Source organism: Loxodonta africana, chromosome 24 (genome assembly GCF_030014295.1).
Source record: "Loxodonta africana isolate mLoxAfr1 chromosome 24, mLoxAfr1.hap2, whole genome shotgun sequence".
Taxonomy (NCBI): domain Eukaryota; kingdom Metazoa; phylum Chordata; class Mammalia; order Proboscidea; family Elephantidae; genus Loxodonta; species Loxodonta africana.
Window position 1 is genome coordinate 30,347,494 of NC_087365.1, and position 25,274 is coordinate 30,372,767.

Below are 25,274 nucleotides of genomic sequence, written 5' to 3' on the forward strand. Positions count from 1 at the left end.
AAGTTTACAATATGTGGTTCTTTGTGACTGGCTTCTTTCACTTAGCACACTGTTTTGGAGATTTATCCATGTTATACTTCTGCTATTTTGAAGGTAATCTCTCTCTGTCTCTTTTTTTTTTTTTCCTCTGAGTGTTTTTAAGACTTTTTTGTCTTTGGCTTTTTGCATTTTCACTATGATGTGTATATGTGTGAAAATTTACTGAGTCTCTTGAACCTGTAATTGGTTTCTGACTTCTAGCTCACTAATTCCCTCTCTCTTTATTGTGGTAAAATATATAAAACAAACCATTTGCCATTTCAGCTATTTTTACATGCACAATTCAGTGACATTAATTACATTTGCCATGCTGTGGAGTCATTACCACTATCCATTTCCAAATTTTTCCCTCACCGTTAACAGAAACTCAGTACCCCTTAAGCAGTGACTCCCTCTTTTCCCTGCTCTGCTGTCCTTAGTAACCACAGATAAACTTTTGTCTGTATGCATTTGCCTGTTCTAGATATTTCATGTAAGTGGGATCATACGATATTCTTTTGTGTCACTCAGTATGTTTTCAGTGTTCATTCATCCCGTAGCATTATCAGAACTTCACTTCTCTATAGCTGAATAATATTCTATTGTATGTATATATACCACATTTTGTTTCTCCATTCATCTGTTGGGTTTTTCTATCTTTTGACTATTGCTGCGGTAAACATTGGCATACAAGTGTCTGAGACTCTGCTTTTCAAGTGGAATTTCTGACTCATATGATAATTCTATGTTTAAATTTTTGAGGAACCACCAAACTGTTTTCCAGAGTGGCTGCAACCATTTTCCAATCCCACCAGCAATGGGGCACTGAATACAGGTCCAGCCTCAAAGAGTGGGCAGGGCTTAGCCACAGAGAGAGGTGGTGGGCCTCCATCTTTCTCTTCCCCTGCCACTGCTCTGTGAATCTGGTGGCAGGCAGTCCTCCATCTTATAGTTAAGGGATGACTTGGCCTCAAGGTGTCAGTGGCAGAGACAGAGATGGAGGCCAGCCCATCCTCAACAGCTTCAGCCCAGAAGTGGCCCTTCCTCTCCCCCACTACTTCTATTCACACACAATTGGTCCGAGGTAGTCATGTGACCCAAACCTAACTGCAAGGGAAGCTAGGAAGTGTAAGGGAACACATGGTGTATTTGGTGATGCCTGTCTTTGCCACAAAGAAGTTACCACAAGAGTGATTAGTTTTTTTTTAACATCTCTCTCCTCTATTAGACTGAGTCCTTGTGGGTAGGGGACACGTTGTCTGTCTTTCATGAGGCCTACCCTATAGTGGGCATTCAGTAATAGCTGTTGAATTGCTAAGTGAATGAATAATTGGACAGGCAACAATATGATTTTTTTGTATTCAGCTCTCAATTGCAGAGAAAATTCTCAATTAAATTTCTAACAGTCCCTCCCAATAATGCATGCATTACATTTGATATCGTAAAGCTCTTATACAATGATGATTAAATGCATGTAAATAGAACATGAAAGACCCCACTAATCGGTATCAGGGGTGAGACTGCCTCCATCACTTGTTAATAAGGGCAAGGATTTTGCTGTTTGAATGGGCAGTTTTCATGTGGCTGACTTGTCAAAAGTTCCTGCTTCAAGGCAAAACCAGGTGACTCTTGTTCTCTGTTGTGTGGCCTTGAATGAGTGCTGCTCTCTCTAAACCTCATTGTTCTATCTGTAAAACAAGGCAGACCAGAGCACCAAGTGCCAGTGGTTGTTGGAAGGATTAATCTCTCTCTTAATGTAGATAAAGGGTTTGGCAGTGCCTGCCACTTGGCAGCCCTCGTTTTATGTTAGTTTGCCTCCCTTCCCCTTGCTCCCCTGGCACAAACCAGGACATCCCACCCTCAAGGGGAGCTGGGGCAGGGTCTCTAGGCAGCTGGGCAGGGGAAGGGTAGAAGGCAAACGATATTGCCTAAGACCGTATACATAGTGATCATTTAATTTAATCACCGCTGTGAACTGGGCCATGTTCTGGGCAACGCTGGGCACACAGAGACAAAGCTGACGTGTCCCTGTCTGTATCAGTCAGCTTTTGCTGCATAACAAAACAGCCCAAAATGTAGTGGCTTAAGACAACAACTATTTAGCTCATGATTCTGTGGGCCAGCTGAGCAATTCTTCCTCTGTCATTGGTCTCTCCAATGTGACGCTTTGACTGCTATAAGCCCTCACACTGATAGTCACCAAGGCAAGAGAGCAAAGAGACAGGAAGGGCCTGGAAAGCCTGTGTCCTTGCTACCAGCTCTGAGAGCCTACCTCACTCACTGACTTCTTGTTTAAGCCACTTTGACTCAGGGCTTTTGTGACTTGCAGCCAAAAAGCACCCAACTGAGATACCACTGCCTCCAGAAGAAATAGAGAGTGCGGCTAGATCGGCCAGGCTGCCGGGGATCTAATCTCACATACTACTCAGCTGAGGTTGAGACAGAGGCCTCTAGCTGTTCACCATGGATGCTGTTTTGGAGGCAGAGGTGGGGGAGGGAGGATAGATAAAATCTGGAAAAACAGAAGTGATTTATAACTCTCCTTTATTAAGGCACAAGGTAAAAATATATACTCATGGTATCCAAAACCCATAGTGTTGAAGTGGGATCCCCAGAACAGGGCCTGATACTTCCAAGTGGCCAGAGGGCATACCCCTGGCTAATCCTGCCTCCAACCTCTGTGCTCAGGTCAGGGGTCACCAAGGTAGACAGGCTTGGACGCTCATTCTAAGCCATTCCTTAAGTTAGTTGAGGACCAGCCTCATAGTTTGGATTCTTGCTCTTCTGGCCCACATCCTTGGCTTGGGCCTGGATAAAGTACCTCTTAATCAAGAAGACAGAGCTGCTGGGAACACAATTCCCAGCATGCCTTGAGCTCTGGAGGCATTTGGCACAAGGACATTTCGCTTTCACGAGGTGCTAGACACAAAAGGCAGTGGGGTTGTTGGTGAAAGGGACTGTCCTAGGGACAGAAGCACCACAGCACCAGCAAGTGGGTGCTGACATGTGGGTACTAACGTGTCCAGGGCAGGCCCTGGTGGGTAGACATGGAGAGGGGTCTCTGGCTCAAGAGCACCAGTGTATCAGCTCTGTGAGGCAGGGAGGTTTGTCTCTTTTTTCACTGCTGTGTTCCCAGCACCCAGAATAGGGGTTGGCATACAGCAAGTACCCAGGACAGACTTATTGTATAGCCAAGCCTATGTGCACAGGCGTGTGGACACCACAGGTGTGAAAACAGCACGCTCTGCACATGCCTCCTCCTTCCTCCCCTGTAGAAGGCACTTAAAGTGTGGCTCAGTTCAAAGAGGAGGGAGAAAGCTTGGAGACACCCCAAATCAATCCACTGTTGGCAGCTAAGACTCTACTAGGGAGGCCTTAGCCGTATAAACCCACATCCTTGTCTCCCTCCTCTTCCTCAGCCTCTTCTGGCCCCAGTCCATCAGGGACCACCTGGTCAGCCTCCCGGAGGTGGGACCGTGATGGGGCTGGGGGCCGTGGGTCCTCCCGCAGCCAGGGGTGCAGCAGGATGCCCGTGGCTGTGAGCCGGTCAGCTGGCTCCCGTCGAAGGAGGCAGCGGACCAGGCATCGGGCTGGAGCCGAGAGGCCTTCCGGCAGGGCAAAGGCCCCGCGACGGATCTTGCCAAACAGAAGGACAGGCTCTGAGTCCTGGAAGGGGTAGTGGCCAGCCAGCATGGTGAAGAGCGCCACACCCAGGCTCCAGACATCTGCCGCCTTGCCAGAGTAGGATGCCCGTGAGCTGAGGATCTCGGGCCCCACGTAGGCTGGACAGGCGTGCTTGTCCCATAGACTGTCGTCCGGCCCGGTCAACACACACGCGTCCTCCAGGTTCTCCAGTACCAGCTTCGTCCTGAGGCCAGGGGAGAAACACAGGGGTCAGGTCCTATCAGGCCCCCACACCACTACCCCACATCATTACCCCTAAGGCCACCCACCTCCCGAATGCCTGCTGGCATTTGACAAATGTGAAGCAGTCGTGTGAGGCTGGCATAACTGATCCTGTTTTACAGATGAGAAGCCTTGGCTTAGAAAGGGTAAGTCATGTCTCAAGGTCACAGAGAAATTACATTTGAACTAAGGGTCTGAGAGGGACACAATCCCCAACAGTCCCTTGGGGAGGGGACTGAGGAGGCTACTTCTCTCTTAAACCAGCCACAAACTCAGAGTCCAGGCAGGTAATAAAGTAAGAGAACTAAGAATTGGTACGGTGCCAAATGTCTCAGCACCAATCTGCCAAAAAGAGCACCACCAACACCATGGAGTCCTTTCGTGGTGCAAACAGTTAAAATGCTTGGTTCCTAATTAAAAGGTTGAAGGTTCGAGTTCACCCAGAGGCACCTTGAAAGAAAGGCCTGGTGATCTACTTCCAAAAAATCAAGAATTGAAAACCCTATGGAGCACAGTTCTATTCTAACACACATGGGTCACCATGAGTTGGAATCGACTCCACAACAACTGGTGTGTGTGTGTGTAACAACACAGTCTAATATTGATCGAGTGTCCACTGGGTACCTGGCTCATCTCATTGTATCCTCACTACAACCTGTAAGGAAGACAGCACTTTACAGATGGAGAAACTAAAGAGTCATCTAGCTCTAGGGTATGGAGCTGGGATTTGAACCCATGCTGTCAGGCTCCAGAGCCAGTGTTATGACCTCTCCTGTAGGCCCAAGAGAAGCCAGAAGTTCATGTTTTAATGAAAAAGTCCCAGTCTTGAGACTAGAGGAATCCCGGCGGCCATGGTCCCCAGACCTTCTGTTGGCACAGGACAGGAACCATCCCCGAAGACAACTCATCAGACATGAAAGGGACTGGACAGTGGGTGGGAGAGAGATGCTGATGAAGAATGAGCTAATTATATCAGGTGGACACTTGAGATTGTGTTGGCATCTCCTGTCTGGAGGGGGGATGGGAGGATAGAGAGTGGGAAGCTGGCAAAATTGTCATGAAAGGAGAGACTGGAAGGGCTGACTCATTAGGGGGAGAGCAAGTGGGAGTACGGAGTAAGATGTATGTAAACTTATATGTGACAGACTGACTGGATTTGTAAACGTTCACTTGAAGCTCAATAAAAGTTAATAAAAGAAAAAAAAAGTCCCAGTCTTTGAAATGTTGGCAACCAATTCCAATTAAAAACACAAGTGAACACGCGCAGGGGTGCAAAACAAAACAAAATCGTGTTTGTGGCCTGCCATTTGCAACCTCTGCTTTAAACAAACCCCACAGAGAAACCTAAACCAAAAACGAAACCCATTGCCATCAGGTCGATTCTGACTCATAGCGACCCTATAAGACACAGTAGAACTGCCCCTATAGGGTTTTCAAAGAGTGGCTGGTGGATTCTAACCGTCGACCTTTTGGTTAGCGGCCAAAAGCGTAACCACTGCATCACCAGGCCTCCCACAGAGCACTCTAGATTAATAATAATTATGTATTCTATTACCACTGCTATTAATCTTCTTCCTTAAGGCACCCACTTCCTGGGTGCCTACCAACATTTGGCAAACATTGACCAATCCTATGAATCACAGGACTGTGGAGGCAGCATTGTGAGTCTGTTTTACAGCTGAAGAAAGCAAGGCTCAGGCAAGTGAAGCCACTGTTCAAGGCCAAAGAGCAGATAAGAAGCAGAACCAGGATTCGAACCCAGGTCTGTCTGACTCCACAGTCCCTCTTCCACCTACAGTGCTTTTCAAATTACTACCTTGAGAAGAAAAGGAAACAGGTTCTCACCTCCAGGTCTGGGGGTATTGTACTGACCCTAAGGTGAAAATTTATTTATAGTTGTATATTAGCTTAAAGATCATTCTAAATTTTACATTGTGTCTTATTAAAAGCATGTTTGTTTTAATCTAAAATGTAATGGAAGAAGGAAACAGAGTGTCAGCACTAGGCAAACAGCACAGCAATAACTGCTGCAGGCAAGATGGACAGCCGCCAGGCGGCCTCCAGAAAGGGCAAACAGGATGTTTACGTAGCCTCAAAGTACCCACAGAGGCCGATCGATGGAAAACAGCTCCAATGGCACGCACTGAACTTGCGCCTCCGCAGAGGCACCGCAGGGATAACCAGTGCTCAGGCGCAACCTTGAAGTCGCGCCCCCCCCACAGCCAATTTCAAGGTGAAAAGACGTTGATGTTGGCAAGCCATCAGCAGAAACACGCCTTCCCCCCGTGTCTGGTTGCCTCTGGCAGGCACCTTTTATACTTGTGGCGCCTCATCTGGTGCCCCCTTGAACTTGCAGCCTGGGGAAAGTGCCCCCTTCTGGTCCCCCACGCTGCACCTCTGCTCCCCCAAGACACTTATTAATTAAAAACCCAAACCAAACTCGTTGCTGTCAAGTTGATCACAACTCATGGTGACCCCCTGTGTAACAGAGTAGAACCGGACTCCGTAGAGTTTTCTTGGCCGTAATCTTAACAGAAGCAGATTTCCAGGACTTTCTTCTGTGGGCCATTGCGTGGGTTTGAACTGCCAACCTTTAGGTTAGTTTGCACCACCTAGGGACCTTATTTATTAATTACAATGGGAAAATTAGGAACTTTTTACAGTGCAGAAACCTGGCAGATGCCACCTTAACCAAGAGATTGAGGTTGACCTCACCAGTAATAAGACAGACATATCAACATCACATATGTCCCGACATGATGAGCTGAGAAGGGTACATCACTTCTGGGAGTATTCTTGTCAAAAATGCATAACCTCAATTTAACTGTGAGAAAACATCTGTCAGATCCAAACTGAGGGACATTCTGCAAAATAGCTGGCCAATACTCTTCCAAAATATCAAGGTCACGAAAGACACGAGAAGACTGAGAAACTGTCTCGGGTTGCCGGAGACTAAAGAGACATAAGGGATGGCGCAAACGGTTAATTAAGTGCTCAGCAGCTATCTGAAAGGCCTGGCGATCTGCTTCAAAAGGTCACAGCCATTGAAAATCCTACGGAGCACAGGTCTACTCTGCACACATGGGGTCGCCATGAGTAGGAACCAACGCCACAGCAACTGAAGTTTTTTTAAGGAGACACAATAACTAAATGTATTGTGGGATCCTGGATAGAAAAGGAAACTAGGGAAATCAGGATAAAGTCTGGTTTAGTTAATTAGCACATTGTATGCTGTTGAGTCGATTCTGACTCATAGCAACTGTATAGGACAAAGTGGAACTGCCCCGTAAATCTGTAAATCTTTATGGAAGCAGGTCACCCTGTCTTTCCTCTGGCAGAGCGGCTCATGGGTTTGAACTGCCAACCTTTTGGTGAGCAACCAGGTGTTTAATCATCGCGCCAGCAGGGCTCCTTAATAGTACCATAAACCAAAACCAAACCAAACCCAGTGCTGTCAAGTTGATTCCGACTCATAGAGACCCTATAGGACAGAGTAGAACTGCCCCGTAGAGTTTCTGAGGAGCGCCTGGCAGATTCAAACTGCTGACCCTTTGGTTAGCAGCAGTAGCACTTAACCACTACGGCACCAGCGTTTCCAATAGTACCATCCCAGGATAATTTCTTAGTTTTGATGATTATATTATGGTTGTATAAGATGTTAACACTGGGGGAACTCGGGGAAGGATATATGGGAACTCTCTGGGCTCTTTTTGCTACTTCTCTTCAAGTTTAAAATTATTTTAAAATATAAAGTTTAAAAGATGCAATGGGGTCACCCTCCTCTGCCTGCAAAAGAACCTTGAAACGAAATGGGTGCCCCCGGTTGAAGTTCATGTGTATCTGGTGGCTCTGACATATCCCACATACCCAGAAGTCTGAGGAGGGGGCCGGATGTCAGCTCCCCCTACCCAGTTCTCTTCTAACGAAAAACCACGGATTCTCGGTTTTACAGAAACAGTTCCCATGTGGGTTGGAACTTCAGGGCCTGTTTTGGCTGTTGTCTGTGGACTTGGAATTCTGGAAACATCCTGACAGTCCAGCCCTTCCCCTACCAATGGGGAAACTGAGGTCCAAACACCCTGAGTCACCCAGAGTTAGAGAAAGCCCAGCCAGGTATCCAGGCCCCCTGCCTCTCAAGTTCGGTGTGAATTAAGGCCCAGGCTCTGGAGTCAGATCCGGGTTTGAATCCTGGCTCTACCATTAAGCTGTGGGATCTTGGCAAGGTTACTTAACCTCTCTGGGCCTCGGTTTCCTCATCTGTCATGTGAGGACAATATCAGTATCTACCTCATATGTACAAGGACCCAGGCCAATCAGAGAGGGCAGCTGTGGTCTTCAATACTGTCAGCTGCTGTTATGATCATAACACAGTGCTCAGCCCCAGGGCCTTCCAGCAGGGCTGAGCAACCTTTCCCAGGGAACTTGGTGCTAGTCCAGGCTTCTCCATTTATTGCATGAGTTACTTTGCCTTCTTGGGCCTCAGTTTGCCTCATCAAGGCCCACCTCTTTGGCATGTTGGTGGGTGGGTCTCCGTGGCCACACTCACCTCTCACAGTTGGTGAAGACAAAGCGGCGCAGTTTGAGATCCCGCAGGACTAGACCGTGCTGGTGGCAGTGTGCCACGGCGGCGGCCATCTGGCGGAAGAGCACAGCAGCCTCGGGCTCAGGGAGGCGGCGGCGGCGGCGCACCAGGCTGTGCATGTCCCCGTGGGAACGTTCGAAAAAGGCATAGAGGAATTGGGTGCCCACCAGGACCTCAGCGGGTCGTGCCACGTGCTCGTGGCGGGGCAGCCGCGCGTAGGGCTCCTGCACAGCCAGGGCCTCGGGGGCCGGGTACACCTGTGGGCAGAGCATGGTGTGAGCAGAGGTGAGGACCTGTGGAGCCTGGGCTGGGCTTGGAGACAGTCATAGCTAACCCTTTAGACACCTACCGCAGGCTAGGCACTGTACCAAGGGTTTCATGGACCAAGTCACTCCACTCACTCAACATCCCTGAGGTAAGTACCATGATTCCACAGTTCCGGAAGCTGAGAAGCCACACAGCCAACAAGTGGCAGTCATGATTTGAACTCATTGTCTGTGCTCTTAACTACTAGCCTATAGAGCCTTGGAGCCCTGGTGGCACAGTGGTTAAGTGCTATGGCTGTTAACCAAAAGGTTAGCAGTTCGAATTCACCAGCTGCTTGTTGGAAACCCTATGGGGCAGTTCTACTCTGTCCTATAGGGTCACTATGAGTCAGAATCGACTTGATGGCAATGGGTTTTTGTTTTTGTTTTGTTTTTGGTACATAGCCTTAAACGTGAGATCACTGAAAAACAATAGGTAACCTATACAGAAAAGTAACCGTCCACGCTGGGGAAGTCCAGAAGAGCAGATAATGCAGAAGTCACATCATGCTATGTCATCAGCGCTAGCTCTCACGCGGACTCCTGCCCACCCTTTCATTCATCCTGCACCACACACGGACTGCCCACCTGTGCCAGCCACTGGAGACCACACCTGACTGATAGCCATGCACTTGCCCTCCTTGCGCCTGGCACCCAATACAGGAGACAGTAAACAAGCCAGCAGACTAGATATTTACAGATTCTGACGAATGTTGCAAAGGAACCAAGAAAGATGCTGGAATAGAGGGTATTTTGGAAGAGGTCACTGATTTTAGAAAACGTGGTCTGGAAGAGACTCTGGGGAAGTGACCTGAAGGATTCGGAGATGCCCATGGGATAAGCTTTCCATGTGCAGGGCACAGGCAATGCAAAGGCCCTGAGGTGAGAAAGAGCTTGACCTGTTCTAAACCCCCAGCCATAGATCAGTGTGGCTGGAAGGGAGTAGGGAGAGGAAGAGGGGCATGTGGTGAGGGTGGGGAGGTTGGCAGGAAATGTGCTAGGGGCTTTGTGGACATTAGATCAAAACATCAACATAGTTTTGAAAGGCGTATCCCATTTTACAGATGGGAAAACTGAGATTCAGTGAAGTAAGCCATACAGCTAATCGGTGGCACAGCTGGGACACGCACTCTGGTTGGTCTGATTTTAAACCCTTTGCACGTTCTTTTAGTTATGCCACAGAGAAAATTAGATAAAGGATACGCATAGTTAATGCATAATTTTTTTTTTTAAGTGGATGCTGAAAAACAAATACTTGGGGTGGTATAGAGGCTTCTATTTTAGTTCAAGCAAGCACATTCTCCTCCATGCATCTGTAGTTGCTGTTCCTGCTGCCTGGCCGCCCTCCCTCTCGGTACCCACACGGCCAGCCCCCCAGGTTCATGCAGCTCACATGGCACCTCCTCAGAGAGGTCTTCCTGGCCTGCCCTAGCTGAAATGATATCCTGCACCATCTGCCCTCCATGCCCCCTCACCCTAATCCCAGCCTTATTTTTCTCCATAGCACTTAGGACGGCCTGACAGATTTCACTTATCCACTTGTCTGTTGTTTGTCAATGTTATGTTGTGACCCATGAGGTTTTCATTGGCTAACTTTTGGAAACCTGCCAGGCCTTTTCTGACACCCCCTCCCTCAAATATATTAGAGGCTTCTCTGTGCTCCTCTGCTCCCCTGAGCTGCACCCTTAACCATTTATCACACTCTAGAGAGCTGGGTTTAGAGCCTAAGCTGTGAATTTTTCAAGGCCTAGGAGGATGTCTGGTTGCCTCTCTGACCTCAGCCCAGGCCAGGGCCTAACAGAGAACTGGAGGCTGGTTCCCTAATAAATAAAGGAATAAATGAATATAAGAACCCCCTAGTCCCCCTGGAAATCCTCTGTAGCCAAGGCCCCTTCCAGACCCCTGCGATGTGGGAGAACATGGCCCCTGGGGACGTACCTTGCAGGTATACTCGGTCCCTGTGGGGCAGTGCAGGGCACGGTAGGCACGGCCACCCTCCTCAGGCTCCAGGAGGATGTAGGGCCCAAGCCGGGAGGCAGTGGCCACAGCAGGTACAGGATCTGGGGCGGGGGTTGGGCTCAGGGGCAGCAGGCAGGGGGGCAGCAGGGGCTGGGACTGGCTTCGAGTTCGTTTCCGGGTAGGGCACTCAGCATCTAGGTCATTGTCCAACTCTAACCCCTTCTTCCTGGAGGGGGCACCAGCAGGAGCAGCCAGAGGGGTGGCTTGCATCTAGAAAGAAGGAGAGAAAGGGACTAAGGTGAGGCGTTTGGTGGCCCCTCTCTTCCCCTGCTGAGAGGGTGGCTTAAGTGGAGATTTATCCTCCACTTAAACTGCCCACAAAAACCTAACCACATGGTTGGGAACCATGAGTCTCGGGGAACATCTAGGTCAACTGGCATAACGTAGTTTATAAAGAAAATGTTCTACATTCTACTTTGGTGAGTAGCGTCTGAGGTCTTAAAGTCTTGTGAGCAGCCATTTAAGATAAGCCACTGGTCTCACCCCATCTGGAGCAAGGCAGAAAGAAGAAAACCAAAGACATAAGGGAAAGATTAGTTCAAAGGACTAATGGACCACAACTACCAAGCCTCCACCAGAATGAATCCAGCAAAAGTAGATGGTGCCCCGCTACCACCACAGACTGCCCTGACAGGGATCGCAATAAAGAACCCCAGACAGAGCTGGAGAAAAATGCAGAACAAAATTCTAACGCGCTCACACAAAAAAAAAGACTTACTGGTCCGACAGAGACTGGAGAAACCCCAAGAGTATGGCCCTGGACACACTTTTAGCTCAATAGTGAAGCCACTCCTGAGGTTCACCCTTCAGTCAAAGATTAAACAGGTCCATAAAACAAAACAAGACTAAATGGGCACACCAGCCCAGGAACAAGGACGAGAAGGCAAAAGGAGATAGGAAAGCTGGTAATGGAGAGCCCAAGGTCAAGAAGGGGAGAGTGTTGACATATCATGAGGTTGGCAACCAATGTCATAGAACAATCTGTATATTAATTTTTTAATGAGAAACTTGTTTGCTCTGTAAACCTTCATCTAAAGTACAATTAAAAAAACAACCACATGCAAGGTTGTTTATCAGAGCCTTGTGTCTACTAGCAGAAGGCAGGAAATGCCCCACATGTCCAGCAGTAGGGGGCTGGTGAAAACGTCAAGGGGCATTCACACAGGGGAATACTATAGAGTTCTGAAAAAGGACCAGGAAGCTTTCTACAAACTGATGTGGACCAATCCCCAAGGTATATTACAACAACAAAGCAAAACACAGAACTGTGTGTAACATGTAAGGCTCTTATGTTAAAAAAAATAAGGAAGAAATATATTTGCTTATATATGTATAAACTCTGGCAGTATACACAAGTCTGGAAGAAGACTTTTACTTTTAGACTTTTTGAATTTTAAACTATATGAATGTACTTCCTATTTAAAATTTTTACATTTAAAGAAACTGTTTGGAAACACAGCTTGTTCCTAAAAATCATAATAAAGAAAATCAATCCATCTTAGAATCTGTGGGTCTAGTACATTCCAAGATGCTACACAGAGATGCAATCCTATTCATTCATTCAGCACTCACTGGGAGCCGCTCTGTGCCTGGTCCTAGGTGGGTGCTGGGAAAGAGAGATGTCTCAGCCAGAGTTCTGGCCCTTGGGATCTTCTAGTCCACTCGAGGGCAGACAAGTAACCACAAAATCAAGTACAGTGTGATCGCTGCTCATGGGGCGAGGTGGGGAGCACGAGGCTATAGGAGCCCAGAGAGGCCTCTATCCCAGGCTGGGAGAAACCAAAAAAACCCATTGCCATCAAGTCCTACAGGACCCTATAGGACAGAGTAGAACTGGCCCATAGGGTTTCCAAGGAGTGGCTGGTGAATTCGAACTGCAGACTTTTTGGTTAGCAGCCGAACTCTTAACCACTGCCACCAGGGCTCCAGACTGGAAAAAGTAGTATTCAAAATGAGACCTGAAAGAGACCAGGAGTTAGCCAGGTGATGTGGAGAGACATATTCTAGGCCAATGGTTCCCAAACTTGAGTATGCATCGGAATCACCTGGAGGACTTGTTGAAACACACATTTCTGGGCCCCATCCACAGAGGAGCTGATTCAGTTAAGTCTGGGAAATGGCCTGAGAATTTGCACTTCTAATAAGTTCCCAGGTGAGGTTGTTGCTGCTGGTCTGGTAACCATTGTCCTAGGGAGAGGGAGGAGTCCCTGGATGATGGAAACAGTTAACATACTCATCACCAGCCAAAAGACTGGAGGTTTAAGTCCACCCAGAGCTACCTTGGAAGAAAGGCCTGGTGACCTACTTCTGAAAAATCAGTCGTGGAAACTCAGAACATTATGCTAAGTGAAAGGAGCCAGTCACAAAAGACTACATATTGTGTGATACCATTTATATGAGATGTTTCAAATAGGGAAATCTTATGAGTCGAAAACAACTTGACAGTGACGGGTTTGGCTTTTGGGTTTTATAGAGAGACAGAAAGCAGATTAGTGGTTTCTAGGGCCAGGAGGTATAGGAGGAAAGGGGGTGATAACTAAAGGGTATGGGCTTTCTTTTTGAGGTGACAAAAACGTTGTAGAATTGATTGTGGTTATGGTCGTACAACCCTAACTACACTAAAAGCCAACTAGTTTGTATACTTTCCATGGATGAATTGTATGGTATATGAATTATAGCTCAGAAAAGCTGTTAGCAAAAGAAAAAAAAAACCTATGGAGCACACTGCTAGTCTGACACACATAGGGTCACCGTGAGTCAACAACTATTTTGTTGTTGTTGTCAGGGAGAGGGGAAGGGCAAAAGTACAAGCTGCAGTTGGGAATGGGTGTGGCTGCAGCAAAGTGTGAAAAGTTCAAGAAATAAGGCTGGTGAGATGAGCAGGGTCCTATTCTGAAGGGCTCTACAAGCACCACATGGCAGAGATGGCTGGTTGTCCCTCAGTCTCTGGTCCCCCCTTCTCACAAAAGATTAGGACCTGAAGTTTTTAGATGAGCACAAGGCCACTTGGAATAAAGACTACATGTCTGTCTCCCTTGCAGCTTGGTATTGATGTATTGATGTGGCTAATAGGATATTAATGGAAGTATTGCGTCCAACTCACAAGGCGATGTCCTTAAAGAGAGGGCCTACCCTCATTTCCTCCTTCCTGTTGGCTGGAATGTGGACCCGATTGCTGGAGCCCCAGCATCCATTTTGGACCAGGAAGTACTACATATACAGTGGAGCAACAAGAGTAGAGCCTGACTCTGACACTGGGAGCACAGACCAGCCCTGGGCTGCCTGCCTCCAGAGTTTTTACACAGGAGAGAAATAAACTTCTATTTCATCTCAGCTGCTGCTAAACTGCTTGTTTCTATAGTACAGCTGAAGGAGCCCTGGTGACGAAGTGGTTAAGCACTTGCCTGCTAACTGAAAGGTGATTATTCAAACGCACCAGCCGCTCCATGAGATAAAGACGTGGCAGTCTGCTTCTGTAAAGATTACCAAAAAAATAAAAACCAAACCCGTTGCTGTCAAGTCGATTCCAAGTCGTAGCGACCCTATAGGACAGACTAGAACTGCCCCATAGGCTTTCCAAGGAGTGGCTGGTGGATTCAAACTGTTGACCTTTTGGTTAACAGCCAGGCTCTTAACCATTGGCACCAGAGCACAGCCATAGTTTCAAAGGCTCAGAGGAGGAGGATCCAGAAGACTCCGTAGTGGACTGGACGTGGGGGTGAGAGAGAAGGTGGAGTCAGTGAGGTCCAGTATTAGGTTCCTGAAGTAAGGAAAAGGCGTGGTAGCTTTATTTCCTGAGCTAGGGGAGAAACCCTTACTTTTGGAACTCTGGAGGAAGGTCGTTGAGTTTCATTTTAGACACGTTGCATCTTAGCAGAAAGAGTAGCATACTGGAGACGTTGTGAAGGAGGGTGTGCACCATGGCAGCCACTAACAACAAGGACATTCTGGTGGCGGGAAAATGGTGCAACCTCAATGGCATACATTTTGATAATATCAAAATAAAAAGTGCACACACGCTTTGATTCAGTAATTAATCCCATCGCCAGGAATTTACCCTTTAGATGTGTGTGTGTAATAATGCACCCATTGCTGTCAAGTCAGTTCCGACTCATGGCAACCCCATGTGATACAGCAGAACAACTCCATTTGGTTTCCTTGGCTGTAGTCTTTGCAGAAGCAGATCTCCAGGCCTTTCAAAGCATTGATCAGTGGGTTCCAACCGCCAACCTTTCAGTTAATAGCTGAGGGACCTCAAAATGGTGCGAGTACAAGGTTATTCCTGACACCCTGTACAATATAGAAAAAGAATGGCAAACCGGAAGTCCACCTTTAGGGGACCGGTTAAGTGAATTATACTTCACCCGTACAATGGAAGGTTATGCAGCCATTGAAAAGACTGAGGGAGCTCTTTACGTGCTAATTAGAAAGACCTCCAGGGTGAACAGTTAAGGGGAAAAGAAAAACAAAAAGTCAAACAGAAAGATGAGCTTGGTGGTGGGGTGAGAGGGAGAGAGACTCAGCACTGTATCTATTGAGTCTGGTTGTATAGACATTTATCATCTGTTGAAAGCGGGGGGGAGGAAGGAAGGAAGGATGAGGGTGAATGAATGGCATATGTACTAGACGTTTGTATGAATGGATGTAGAGAATGGGTGTATATTGTCAAGTGAATGAACAAAGCAAGTTGCCTGACAATACACTCGAAGTGATTCCATTTGTGAAAAAACTCAACAGCACATAGAACAATGCATCTCCATATCTGTACATAAGTAGTTGTGTGAGTGCACAGGAAAAGGTCTGGAAGGACCCAGAGTAAATTGGCCACAGAAGCTTCTGGAGAGGAAGGGATTTGCCAGGGAAGCAAGGAAATTTTTCTATTTCAAAATTTTAAAATAAAGATTCTGCCTTCGTTGATTGTTGGGTATTTCAAAAGAGAGCGTATTTCTTTTCTCAAATGTGACTTTTCTCTGCTGTATGAATAGGCCAATGGCCCAGAGCCGCTGTAATCAGAGTTCATATGCAGTTAGTCTATGAGACAGACACCTGAGTGCTCCAGTGTCACATCAGAGAAATGGGACTGAGCAGGGAGGGTCTCTCAAAGGCCCCAAGATTCCCTCATTCCACTGTGGAGTAAAGTGCCACATGCCCAGTTGAGAACTGTGTGCGGTGAGTGGGAGAGAGGACAATGTAATGGCCGGTCAGGGTGGGAAGCTTCTCTCCGGGACCCATCTGTCCAACCATTTAGGCTCCAGATGAGGACATTGGAGACGTAGGTCTGAGACATTAGATCAAGCCAGACTTCAGCCCCGATAAAGGACAAACAGTCCAAGCAGAGGCAGGATGAATGGGAAACATCATGCAAGTTGGTCCTGAGATGGAGACCCCCCACTCCAATCATGCAGCTCCCATAGGCTGCCTTGGGTGGGAGGGGACACTGCCAACCCAGTGAAACACCATAACCCTTCTTGGAAAGAATGTGATGGGGGGAAGGGGTTGGAGTCAGATATTCCTGGGTTCTAATCCTGGCTCCATTCATTCCTGGTTGGATAGTTCTGGGCAAATTCCTCAAATTTCTGAGCCTCAGTTCCCTCAACTGTAAAATGGGAAGAGGATGCAAAGCCCACAGGATTTTTGTGATGATGAAATGAAAACTCAAATTACGTAGAGCTTAGCGTGGCCCTGTAGGAGGATCAAAAAAAAAAAAAAATGTTGCTGTCAAGTCAGTTCTGACTCCCTGCAACCCCATGTGTCAGAGTAGAACTGTGCTCCATGAGGTTTTTAATGGCTGATTTTTCAGAAGTAGGTCCCCAGGACTTTCTTCAGAGGGGCCTCTGGGTGGACTCCAACTGGAGTCATTTGCACCAGCCAGGGACTCCTGTTGCCGCATATTGCTATGTGTGCAGTTGAGGGGATTCCAACTCACAGCAACCCTGTAGGACAGAGTAGAACTGCCTCCACAGGGTTTCCTAGACTGTAATCTTTACAGGAGCAGATTGCCAGGTCTTTTCTCCCGCAGTGCAACTGGGGGGGTTTGAACCTCTGACCTTTCCCAGCAGAGAAGCCCTTAACCATTGCATGTCGGAGAGGGTCACTACTGTTGTTCTATTGGTCCCCTGGTGCTGCAGTGGTTAAGAGCTCAGCTGCTAACCTAAAGGCAGGCAGTTCAAATCCACCAGCCGCTCCTTGGAAACCCTATGGGGGGTTCTACTCTGTCCTATAGGGTCACTATGCATAGGAATTGACTTGTTGGCAATGGATTTGAAAATGGATTTGGATGGGTTCGATTGTCCTATTATTATTTATCATTGTTATTCATAGCTGAAAGTACTTAAGTGCTACTCTTGAAAGTCTTAGAAATCTCCCCAGAAATCCCCTTCGGGGATGAGGCTAGGATAACACTCCTTACCTCACTTCCCCGGGCTGTTCTAAGAGTCCAGTGAGATGGGACCTGGCTGAGTAAGTGTTTCACCGCCCCCCCCCCCCCGCTCCGCCCCACACACACCAGGTGAAGAGGGGGTTGGGGCCTGGTATCAGCTCCGTTGGACAGATAGGGTAACTGAGTCTCTCAATGAGCAAGGGACTGACTCTGCAGGCCACACGGCAAGCCTAGAACCTTCACTGTAGGATGGAGGCAGCCCTTTATATCTACCTCCTGCTTTTCTCTGCCATAGGGAGAGGGGGAGAAGTGAGGAGGAGTCATACCCACCACTCATCCGCATCCAGGGCAGACAGGTGTACACCCCTCCCCCAAAAAAAAAACTTCATCCAAGCCAGTCGAAGACACACGTTCAGAGCAGAAAGGGACGCACACCTCATTACATGGCACACACACACACACACACATCCCCCAGAACTATCACAACCACGATCAACACCGACAAGGCCACATGCTTCCGACCCGAGGAGAGGGGGCGGCGGGCCATCGGAAGCCCCGCCTGCTCTGGGCCCTCCCGTGGGCGCGGAAGCAGCGTGCGGCGCACATCTGGGGACAGAAGACCCAGTGGAAACGGAAGAGCTGCCCGTGACTGGAAGACAGTGAGGCAAAGGGTAGGAGGTTGGGTCCTAGGGCCCGGCGAAGGGGCAGATCTGGGCCCTCGTCCCCCCTGCCCCAGAGACTGCAGGTACACCACAAACCGTCTGCGGGAACAAAACCTATGCGCGCAGAGTACAACCTGCAAATCCGCGGCAAGCTGCCGGGTGCACACTGCGGCCTACGCCCGGCAATCCCCGCACCCCCGCTCACCCAGTCCGACACCCCGCGTGCGGCCTCTTCGTTCCCATCGCCTTGCACCCGCACCCAGCTCCCGGGGCACCCCAGCTCCGCACCGGCCGGGCCCTCTGCACATCCAACACCTGTCCCCAGAGCTCGCACCATCCAAGGAGGCACGCAGATTCCCGAGACCCCCGCGGACCCCCGCACAGCCTGCAGACACTCAGACGCAGACCCTACAGAGTTCTACAGTTCTCCAATGACCCGCGCAGACCTCCCCCACAAAACTCACAACTTCCCCAGTCCACACTCACACAAAACAGACAACCCCGCACACCTCTCTGGGGTGACACAAGGACACCTCCATCCCGGGATCTCCTTTCCCCCTGGGTCACAGCTACTACGCCCCGCGAGAGACCCCGCACCCTACGAGACCTGTGGGGACGCTGGGCCCGGTGCGCCCCGCGGACAGCGGGACTTGTGAAAAGTTGCGTGTGTATGTGTGCGCGTGTGTGTACGTAACATGTAGCCACCCTCGAGCACCCCGAGGCTCTGGCCCCCCGTGCGCGCCGGGCTCCCCACTCCGGTCGGCCCCGGCCGGTTCGCTCTCCTGCTCTGCCGGTTACCTTGGTCTCGTGTCCCGCGTGGTTCCCGGCACCGTCCAAGCGCAGAGTCGGCAGGGTCCCCGAGGTGAACCGGGGACCGCTCCGCTGCGGCTGAGCTCCGGCTCCGGTCTAGCTCCCCCCGCTGTCGCCGGACGCTGACGAGGCTGCCGCTGCCGCCGCTCGAGCTGCGAATGTCTCGGGGGCGCCGGGCGTAGCTCGTCTCCAAGCCCGGGTGATGTAAACCTGAACTAATCCGCGCCGCTGATGCCCTCAGACGGGGGATTGCACCATCCCGAGCGCCCCGCCCCCGGGGTCACCGCCCCGGCTCGCTCCGCCCGGGCCTCGCCTCCTAGGTCAGCTCACTGCCGGGCACCCTGGCCTCGCCGTCTACCAGGGGGGAGTCCACCGCCACTCGGCCCCCCGCGCCCGGAGCTGAGTGCGGACATCAGCCTCTGGCTCTCCCCATCATCTGGGAAAAATCAGTTTATTGTTATGAGCCCCAATTTCCCCAACTGTGAAATGGAAAAAACGTCTTTCCCTCCCAAGATGTTGCTGAGAAGAAAAAGAGCAAACTGAATGTTTCACGGGTGCTTCCCTGTTTATAAAGCACCAGCCCACTACCGCCTTATTAACTCTTAGGAGAACCTTGGGCAGAAAGCCCCGTTGTCCCCATTCTACGGAAGAGCAGCCTGAGGTCCAGCTGTGGGACAGCAACCCAGGAGCTTTGCAAAGACTCACAGACTTAAGAGCTGACTCCTGGCTCATAAGAACCAGTGGGGTGCCTAGGGAGGCCTGAGCTTCACAATCTGGTGGGCTTTACGGCATTCATGATAGAAGCAGTGTGGTCTAATGGTTAAGAACAACTGCACGCCAGGGCTCCAACCTAGAAGGACCTTGCCTAAGTGTGTACCCCACCTCTGCCTTGACCTACTGTCCTACCTCAGGAAAACAACTTAAAGCCCTGCTTCAGTTTCCTCCTCCCTATCATGGGGCATAAAAAAAGAAAAAAAAAATTTTTTTTTATCATGGGCTCATAACAGTATTCACTTCATAGAGTTGTTTTGAGGATTAAATAAGTTAATACATGTAAAATGCTTAAAACAGTGTGTGACGTATCGTAGGTGCTCAATAAATAAAGTGGAGACAGTGGAAACGTAGAGATGGGAAGAGGCCTATAATGACTTGAACCCAGAGGCCTGGGAGCTCCTGGTGCCATATGCTGTTCAGCGGAGCCTCCCTGAGCAGCCTCAGGGGTCCAAGACCTTTCTTAGAAATCTATGTTAGGTCTTGATATCTGAATTCACCAAATGTCAAAAAATAACTCCTCAGGCAGAGGCTGGATGGGAGGAGGGACAGAGTCACTCTCCTTTATTTCTGGCCCCAGGGACCAGCCCATCTGTGTCTCAGAATCCCCAGCCTTTGGGGCACACCAGGGGGATCTGAGATATCATTTCACCCTGAGGACGCCCCCACTGGGGAGGGATGAATGAACTCGTCTTTTTCTTTATTTTGATAAAAATATATATAAGAAAACATTTGCTGTGTCAACATTTTTTACATGTACAATTCAGTGACATTAATTACGTTCATCGTGTTGAGCAATCATCGCCACTATCCGTTTCCATCACCCTTAAAAAGAAACTCAGTGCCCCGTAAGCAATGACTCCTCTCTTCCCCTCCCTTCTGCCCCTGGCAACCACTGATAAACTTAGATCTCTATACATTTGCCAATATTAGAAGTTTCATGTAAGTGGGATCATACAGTATTTGTCCTTTTGTGACTGACTTATTTCACTTAGCATAGTGTTTTCAAGGTTCATCCATGTTGTAGCCTGTATCAAGACTTCATTTCTCTTTATGGCTAAGTGTGTACGTATACACATTGTGTATGTATATACCATATTTTCTTCATCCGTTCATTTCTTGATGGACATTTAGGTTGTTTCCACATTTTGGCGATTGTGAATAATGCTGCAATGAACACTGGTGTACGAGTATCTGTTTGTACAAGTATCTGCTTACAAGTCTTTTGAGTACAGACCTAGGAGTGGAATTGCTGGGCCATGTGATAATTCTGTTTAACTTTTTGAAGGAACCACCAAACTGTTTTCCACAGCAGCTATATCATTTTCCAATCCCACCAGCAATGGATAAGCGTTCCAACTTCTCCAAGTCCTCATCAACACTTGTTGTTTGAGCTCACTTTTTACACCAGGACACCAAGGTTCAGGCTGGAAGGGCCAGTGGTCAGAGGTGAAGAATGGCGGAGATGGTTGTTCTCTGAGCACCTGCCTGAAGCCAGCACTGCAGTGAGCTTGCTCTTACATCCCTATCTTGTGGAATACTGCTGGGTTGTGGGCCCCGCTCTAAATGCTGGTCTTAACTCAGCGGAGACAAGACTGACCCATCCCTGCCCTCGCGGATCTTAGAATTCAGTGAGGAGACAGACCATTGTCAAGAAAATAAAATGAAAACTGTTTAAAACTGATTTTAAGCATCATGTATTTATTTTCTTGAATAAAATAAGGTAGATTTGTTCTTTCTACCATGCTTGAGGAAGGACGTTGGACCCTACCGGGTTAATAGAAACTGCTCAGTGGCACCCTCCCACCCCCACCCCTACCTTCAAGTGGCCCCCAGGGCACGTGACATACATCCCATATCTTAGACACACCTCTGTTACCAGGACCGAGGGGTGACTATTTTCAGTAGGCCTCATCAGGAAGATGATATTTGAACTAAGAGCTCAAGGAAGGAAGAGGTGAGGGGTGCAAAGGTATGCAGGGGAGACAGAAGAAACAGGAAGTGCAAAGCCCAGAGGCAGGAACATGAGTCAGTTAGAGGACTGCAGGATGGGCACTGTCGCCTCCTTTCCATAGATGAGCCAAGGCGAGGGGCTCACCCAAGGCCACCCAGGTTGGATGAGGCAGATTTGAGATTTGAACCTAGGACAGCTGACTCCAGTCCCCACCCTGTCCTGGGACATTTTACAGCCTTTGCAATCCAGTGGCCTCCATCTGGACTTGTGGGTATGGCCACTGGAACTACACCCTGGGCATAGCCCCCAGATTTGGGGGCCTTGTCGTAGTTGGGTTTACTGAACCCCTACTCTCTAGTCCAGCACTGTCCAATAGAAACGTAATGTGAGCCACCTATGTAATTTCAGATTTTATAGTTGCTGCATTAAAAAAAAATAAAAAGAAGCAGGTGTAAATAATTTTAATAATTTCTTATACTTAATCCAATATCTCGAACATATTATTATTTTGGAAACCATGGTGGCATAGTGGTTAAGTGCCATGGCTGCTAACCAAAGGGGTTGGCAGTTCAAATCCGCCAGGCACTCCTTGGAAACTGCGGGGCAGTTCTACTCTGTCCTATAGGGTCTCTATGAGTCGGAATCGACTTGACAGCCCTGGGTTTGGGTTTTTTGGTTTTATTGGTATTTTAACATATAATTAACATAAATTTTAATTATTAATGAGATATTAAGATTTTTTGCCATACTGATATCTTTGAAATCTGGTACGTATTTTACGCTCACAGTACCGCTCATTTTGGACACCAAATTGTCACTGGCTAAAGTGAAACGTAGTCCTGCTGAAACAACTAAGTTGTGTTTATTGGGAAAAATATTTCGCCTCCTTCAGTTTTACAATTAAAATAAATTAAAAAATCAGTCACAGGAGTTCCTCAGTCACCCTAGCCAAATTTCAAGTGTTCAATAGCCACATGTGGCTTGTGGATACCCTATTGAGCAGCGCAATCCTAGACCAAGATTCCTGATAAATGATCCAGGGAGTATAATAAAGAGGTTAAGAGCTTGGGCAGACAGGAATTTGACTCCTCTGTCTACAATCTAGAGCCCAAATAGCCTTGAGCCTCAGTTTCTGCATCTATCAAATGGGATTTATTATACCTCCCTAGCATTGCAGTCGTAAAGATTAAATGCATTGAGGAAGCCTCCTGTCCTTGTTAAACGTTTTCTGGGTTCAAATCCCACCACTTCTTAGTGGTGAGATTTTGGGCAAATTACTTAAGCTCTCTAGGCCTCAGTTCCCCTATCTGTAAAATAGGGATATTGATAGTACCTACCTCGTTGGGTTGTCATGAGGATTAACGCTATAAATCCTTATGATTTATAAATAAACCTTATGTACACATTTGTTAAAAAGTGAGAAAATAAATAGGGATCAAATATTAAATGCAAAAATGTGCCCTTTCCTGACACAGTTCAGCTTTCATGAATCTGCTTCATTCCAAAACATCTCTCTATGCAGGTGTGTGAGCAGATAGGCTGTTTCTATTTGCTGGAGCTCTGATGAGGCCTGGCCTCTGACCTCTGACCCGCAATGCTGGGGTGAAAAGGAACTGGGGATGGGGCTGTGCTCTACCGGAGAGGAAAGGACCTGGTGTCTATTGACTTCTGTGATCAGAGCCACATCTGCCTCCTTTCTTTCTTTCTTTTTTTTTTTTAATAATTTTTATTGTGTTTTAAGTGAAAGTTTACAAATCAAGTCAGTCTCTCACACAAAAACCCATATACACCTTGCTACACGCTCCCAATTACTCTGCCCCTAATGAGACAGCCCGCTCTCTCCCTCCACTCTCTCTTTTCGTGTCCATTTCGCCAGCTTCTAACCCCCTCCACCCTCTCATCTCCCCTCCAGGCAGGAGATGCCAACATAGTCTCAAGTGTCCACCTGATCCAAGAAGCTCACTGCTCACCAGCATCCCTCTCCAACCCATTGTCCAGTCCAATCCATGTCTGAAGAGTTGGCTTCGGGAATGGTTCCTGTCCTGGGCCAACAGAAGGTCTGGGGGCCATGACCACCGGGGTCCTTCTAGTCTCAATCAGACCATTAAGTCTGGTCTTATGAGAATTTGGGGTCTGCACCCCACTGCTCTCCTGCTCCCTCAGGGGTTCTCTGTTGTGTTCCCTGTCAGGGCAGTCATCGGTTGTAGCCAGGCATCATCTAGTTCTTCTGGTCTCAGGATGATGTAGTCTCTGGTTCATGTGGCCCTTTCTGTCTCTTGGGCTCATAATCGCCTTGTGTCCTTGGTGTTCTTCATTCTCCTTTGATCCAGGTGGGTTGAGACCAATTGATGCATCTTAGGTCGCTGCTTGCTAGCGTCTTCTCCCTTTCTACCAGGTTGTCCCTAGCCAAAAAACCAAATCTGTTGCTTTTGATCAATTCTGACTCATAGCGACCCTATACAGTGTGCCCAGTGGCTGCTGTATGCCTGAAATTCCACTATCAGTCCTTAAAGCTTTTCATCTTCACCGATTCACCCCACGAAAGTAAAGCTATGCCTTGAAAAGTGTCCCAGCTGGATTCCAGGTCTGGCTAAAGCCACTGACTCTCTGAAATCTTGGGCAAGACATCTCCTCTCTTGGAGTCTCAGTTTCTTCATCCGTAAAATAGGAAGACAGAGTTGGTTTAGGTCAGTGTTCTCCAAAATATCATAGGTAGGGCACTGGTGGGATGCCAGATGGTTTTATGGTCTCAAAATTCTGTACTAAATAACACTGGGTCATATCGGGAGATAGGCATTCTTTTTTGATTTTCTTTCTGTTCCTCTAATTACCTGGGGAGAAAGTCTCATTTAACAGCTGCTGTGTCTTTAACGGAGCCCTGACAGAGCCCTAGTGGTGCAATGGTTAAGAACTACAGCTGCTAACCAAAAAGGCTGGCAGTTCGAATCTACCAGCTGCTCCTTGGAAACCCTATGGGACAGTTCTACTTTGTCCTATAGGGTCACTATGAGTCAGAATCGACTCAACGGCAATAGGTTTGTTTGTTTTTCTGATTATGTCTTTAACAAGGGAGCCCTGGTGGTACAGTGGTTAAGCACTTGGCTGCTAACCAAGAGGCTGGTGGTTCGAACCCACCAGCCACTCTACAGAATAAAGATGAGACAGTCTGCTTCTGTAAAGATTATAGCCTTGGAAACCATATGAGGCAGTGTCACTCTGTCCTTTGGGGTCACTATGAGTTGGAATCAACCCGACAGCAACTGGTTTATGTCTTTAACACCTCAGTTTTTAAGGAAAAGAAAGCAAGGCTCTGGCTCAGAGCCTTCAGCAAGAAACAGGATTTAGCTAAAATTTAATAATCTTGGTTTGCTCTCCTTATACTTAATTTTATAGTTACCTTTTCTTTATGGCAAATGAGAGCGGTTTTCCATTTGAAGTCAGTGGTGCACATTTTCCTTTTCAAATAAATTTGCCTAAGTTTAAAAGAATGACCTTATTGAAAGAAAAATATTACAGAACTAATAATACAGATGGGTGTCAGTCACAAAAGGACAAATATTACGTGATTCAACTTATATGAAAGGCCTAGAACAGACTAATGTATACAGACCTAAGGTTGTTAGTGGTTACTGGGGGCGGATGGGGGGAGGGGACTTTGCTTAGGAAACACCACAGTTCTGTTAAGGGTGATGGAAAAAACTGGAAATGGATAATGGTGATAGTTGTACAACATGATGAATACAATTAGTGTCAATACATTGCACATGTGGAGAGTGTTGAAACAGCAAATGTTTTGTTACATGGGTATTTGTTGTTGTTGTTGGGTGCCCTTGAGTCGGTTCTGACTCATAGCAACCCTGTGCACAAT

At 48.0% G+C, this 25,274-nt stretch overlaps 1 protein-coding gene across 1 annotated transcript; it reads right to left on the reverse strand.

Moving 5' to 3' along the window:
* Positions 1-2,545: 2,545 nt before the first annotated feature.
* TRIB3 (tribbles pseudokinase 3) lies at positions 2,546-18,777 on the reverse strand. Its single transcript, XM_003411631.4, has 4 exons — positions 18,670-18,777; positions 10,750-11,040; positions 8,471-8,763; positions 2,546-3,886 (listed from the first exon to the last, which is right to left on the reverse strand). The coding sequence occupies exons 2-4, from the start codon at positions 11,038-11,040 to the stop codon at positions 3,394-3,396; spliced, it is 1,077 nt and encodes a 358-aa protein (XP_003411679.1). The 5' UTR covers positions 18,670-18,777; the 3' UTR covers positions 2,546-3,393.
* Positions 18,778-25,274: the final 6,497 nt, after the last annotated feature.

Coding starts and splice junctions, on each gene's coding strand:
- TRIB3 (XM_003411631.4), bottom strand. CDS start 11,040: ATGCAAGCCACCCCTCTGGCTGCTCCTGCTGGTGCCCCCTCCAGGAAG. Junction 8,764..10,749: donor GGACCGAGTATACCTGCAAG/GTACGTCCCCAG, acceptor CTCTGCCCACAG/GTGTACCCGGCCCCCGAGGC. Junction 3,887..8,470: donor GTCTTCACCAACTGTGAGAG/GTGAGTGTGGCC, acceptor CCCTGGCCTCAG/GACGAAGCTGGTACTGGAGA.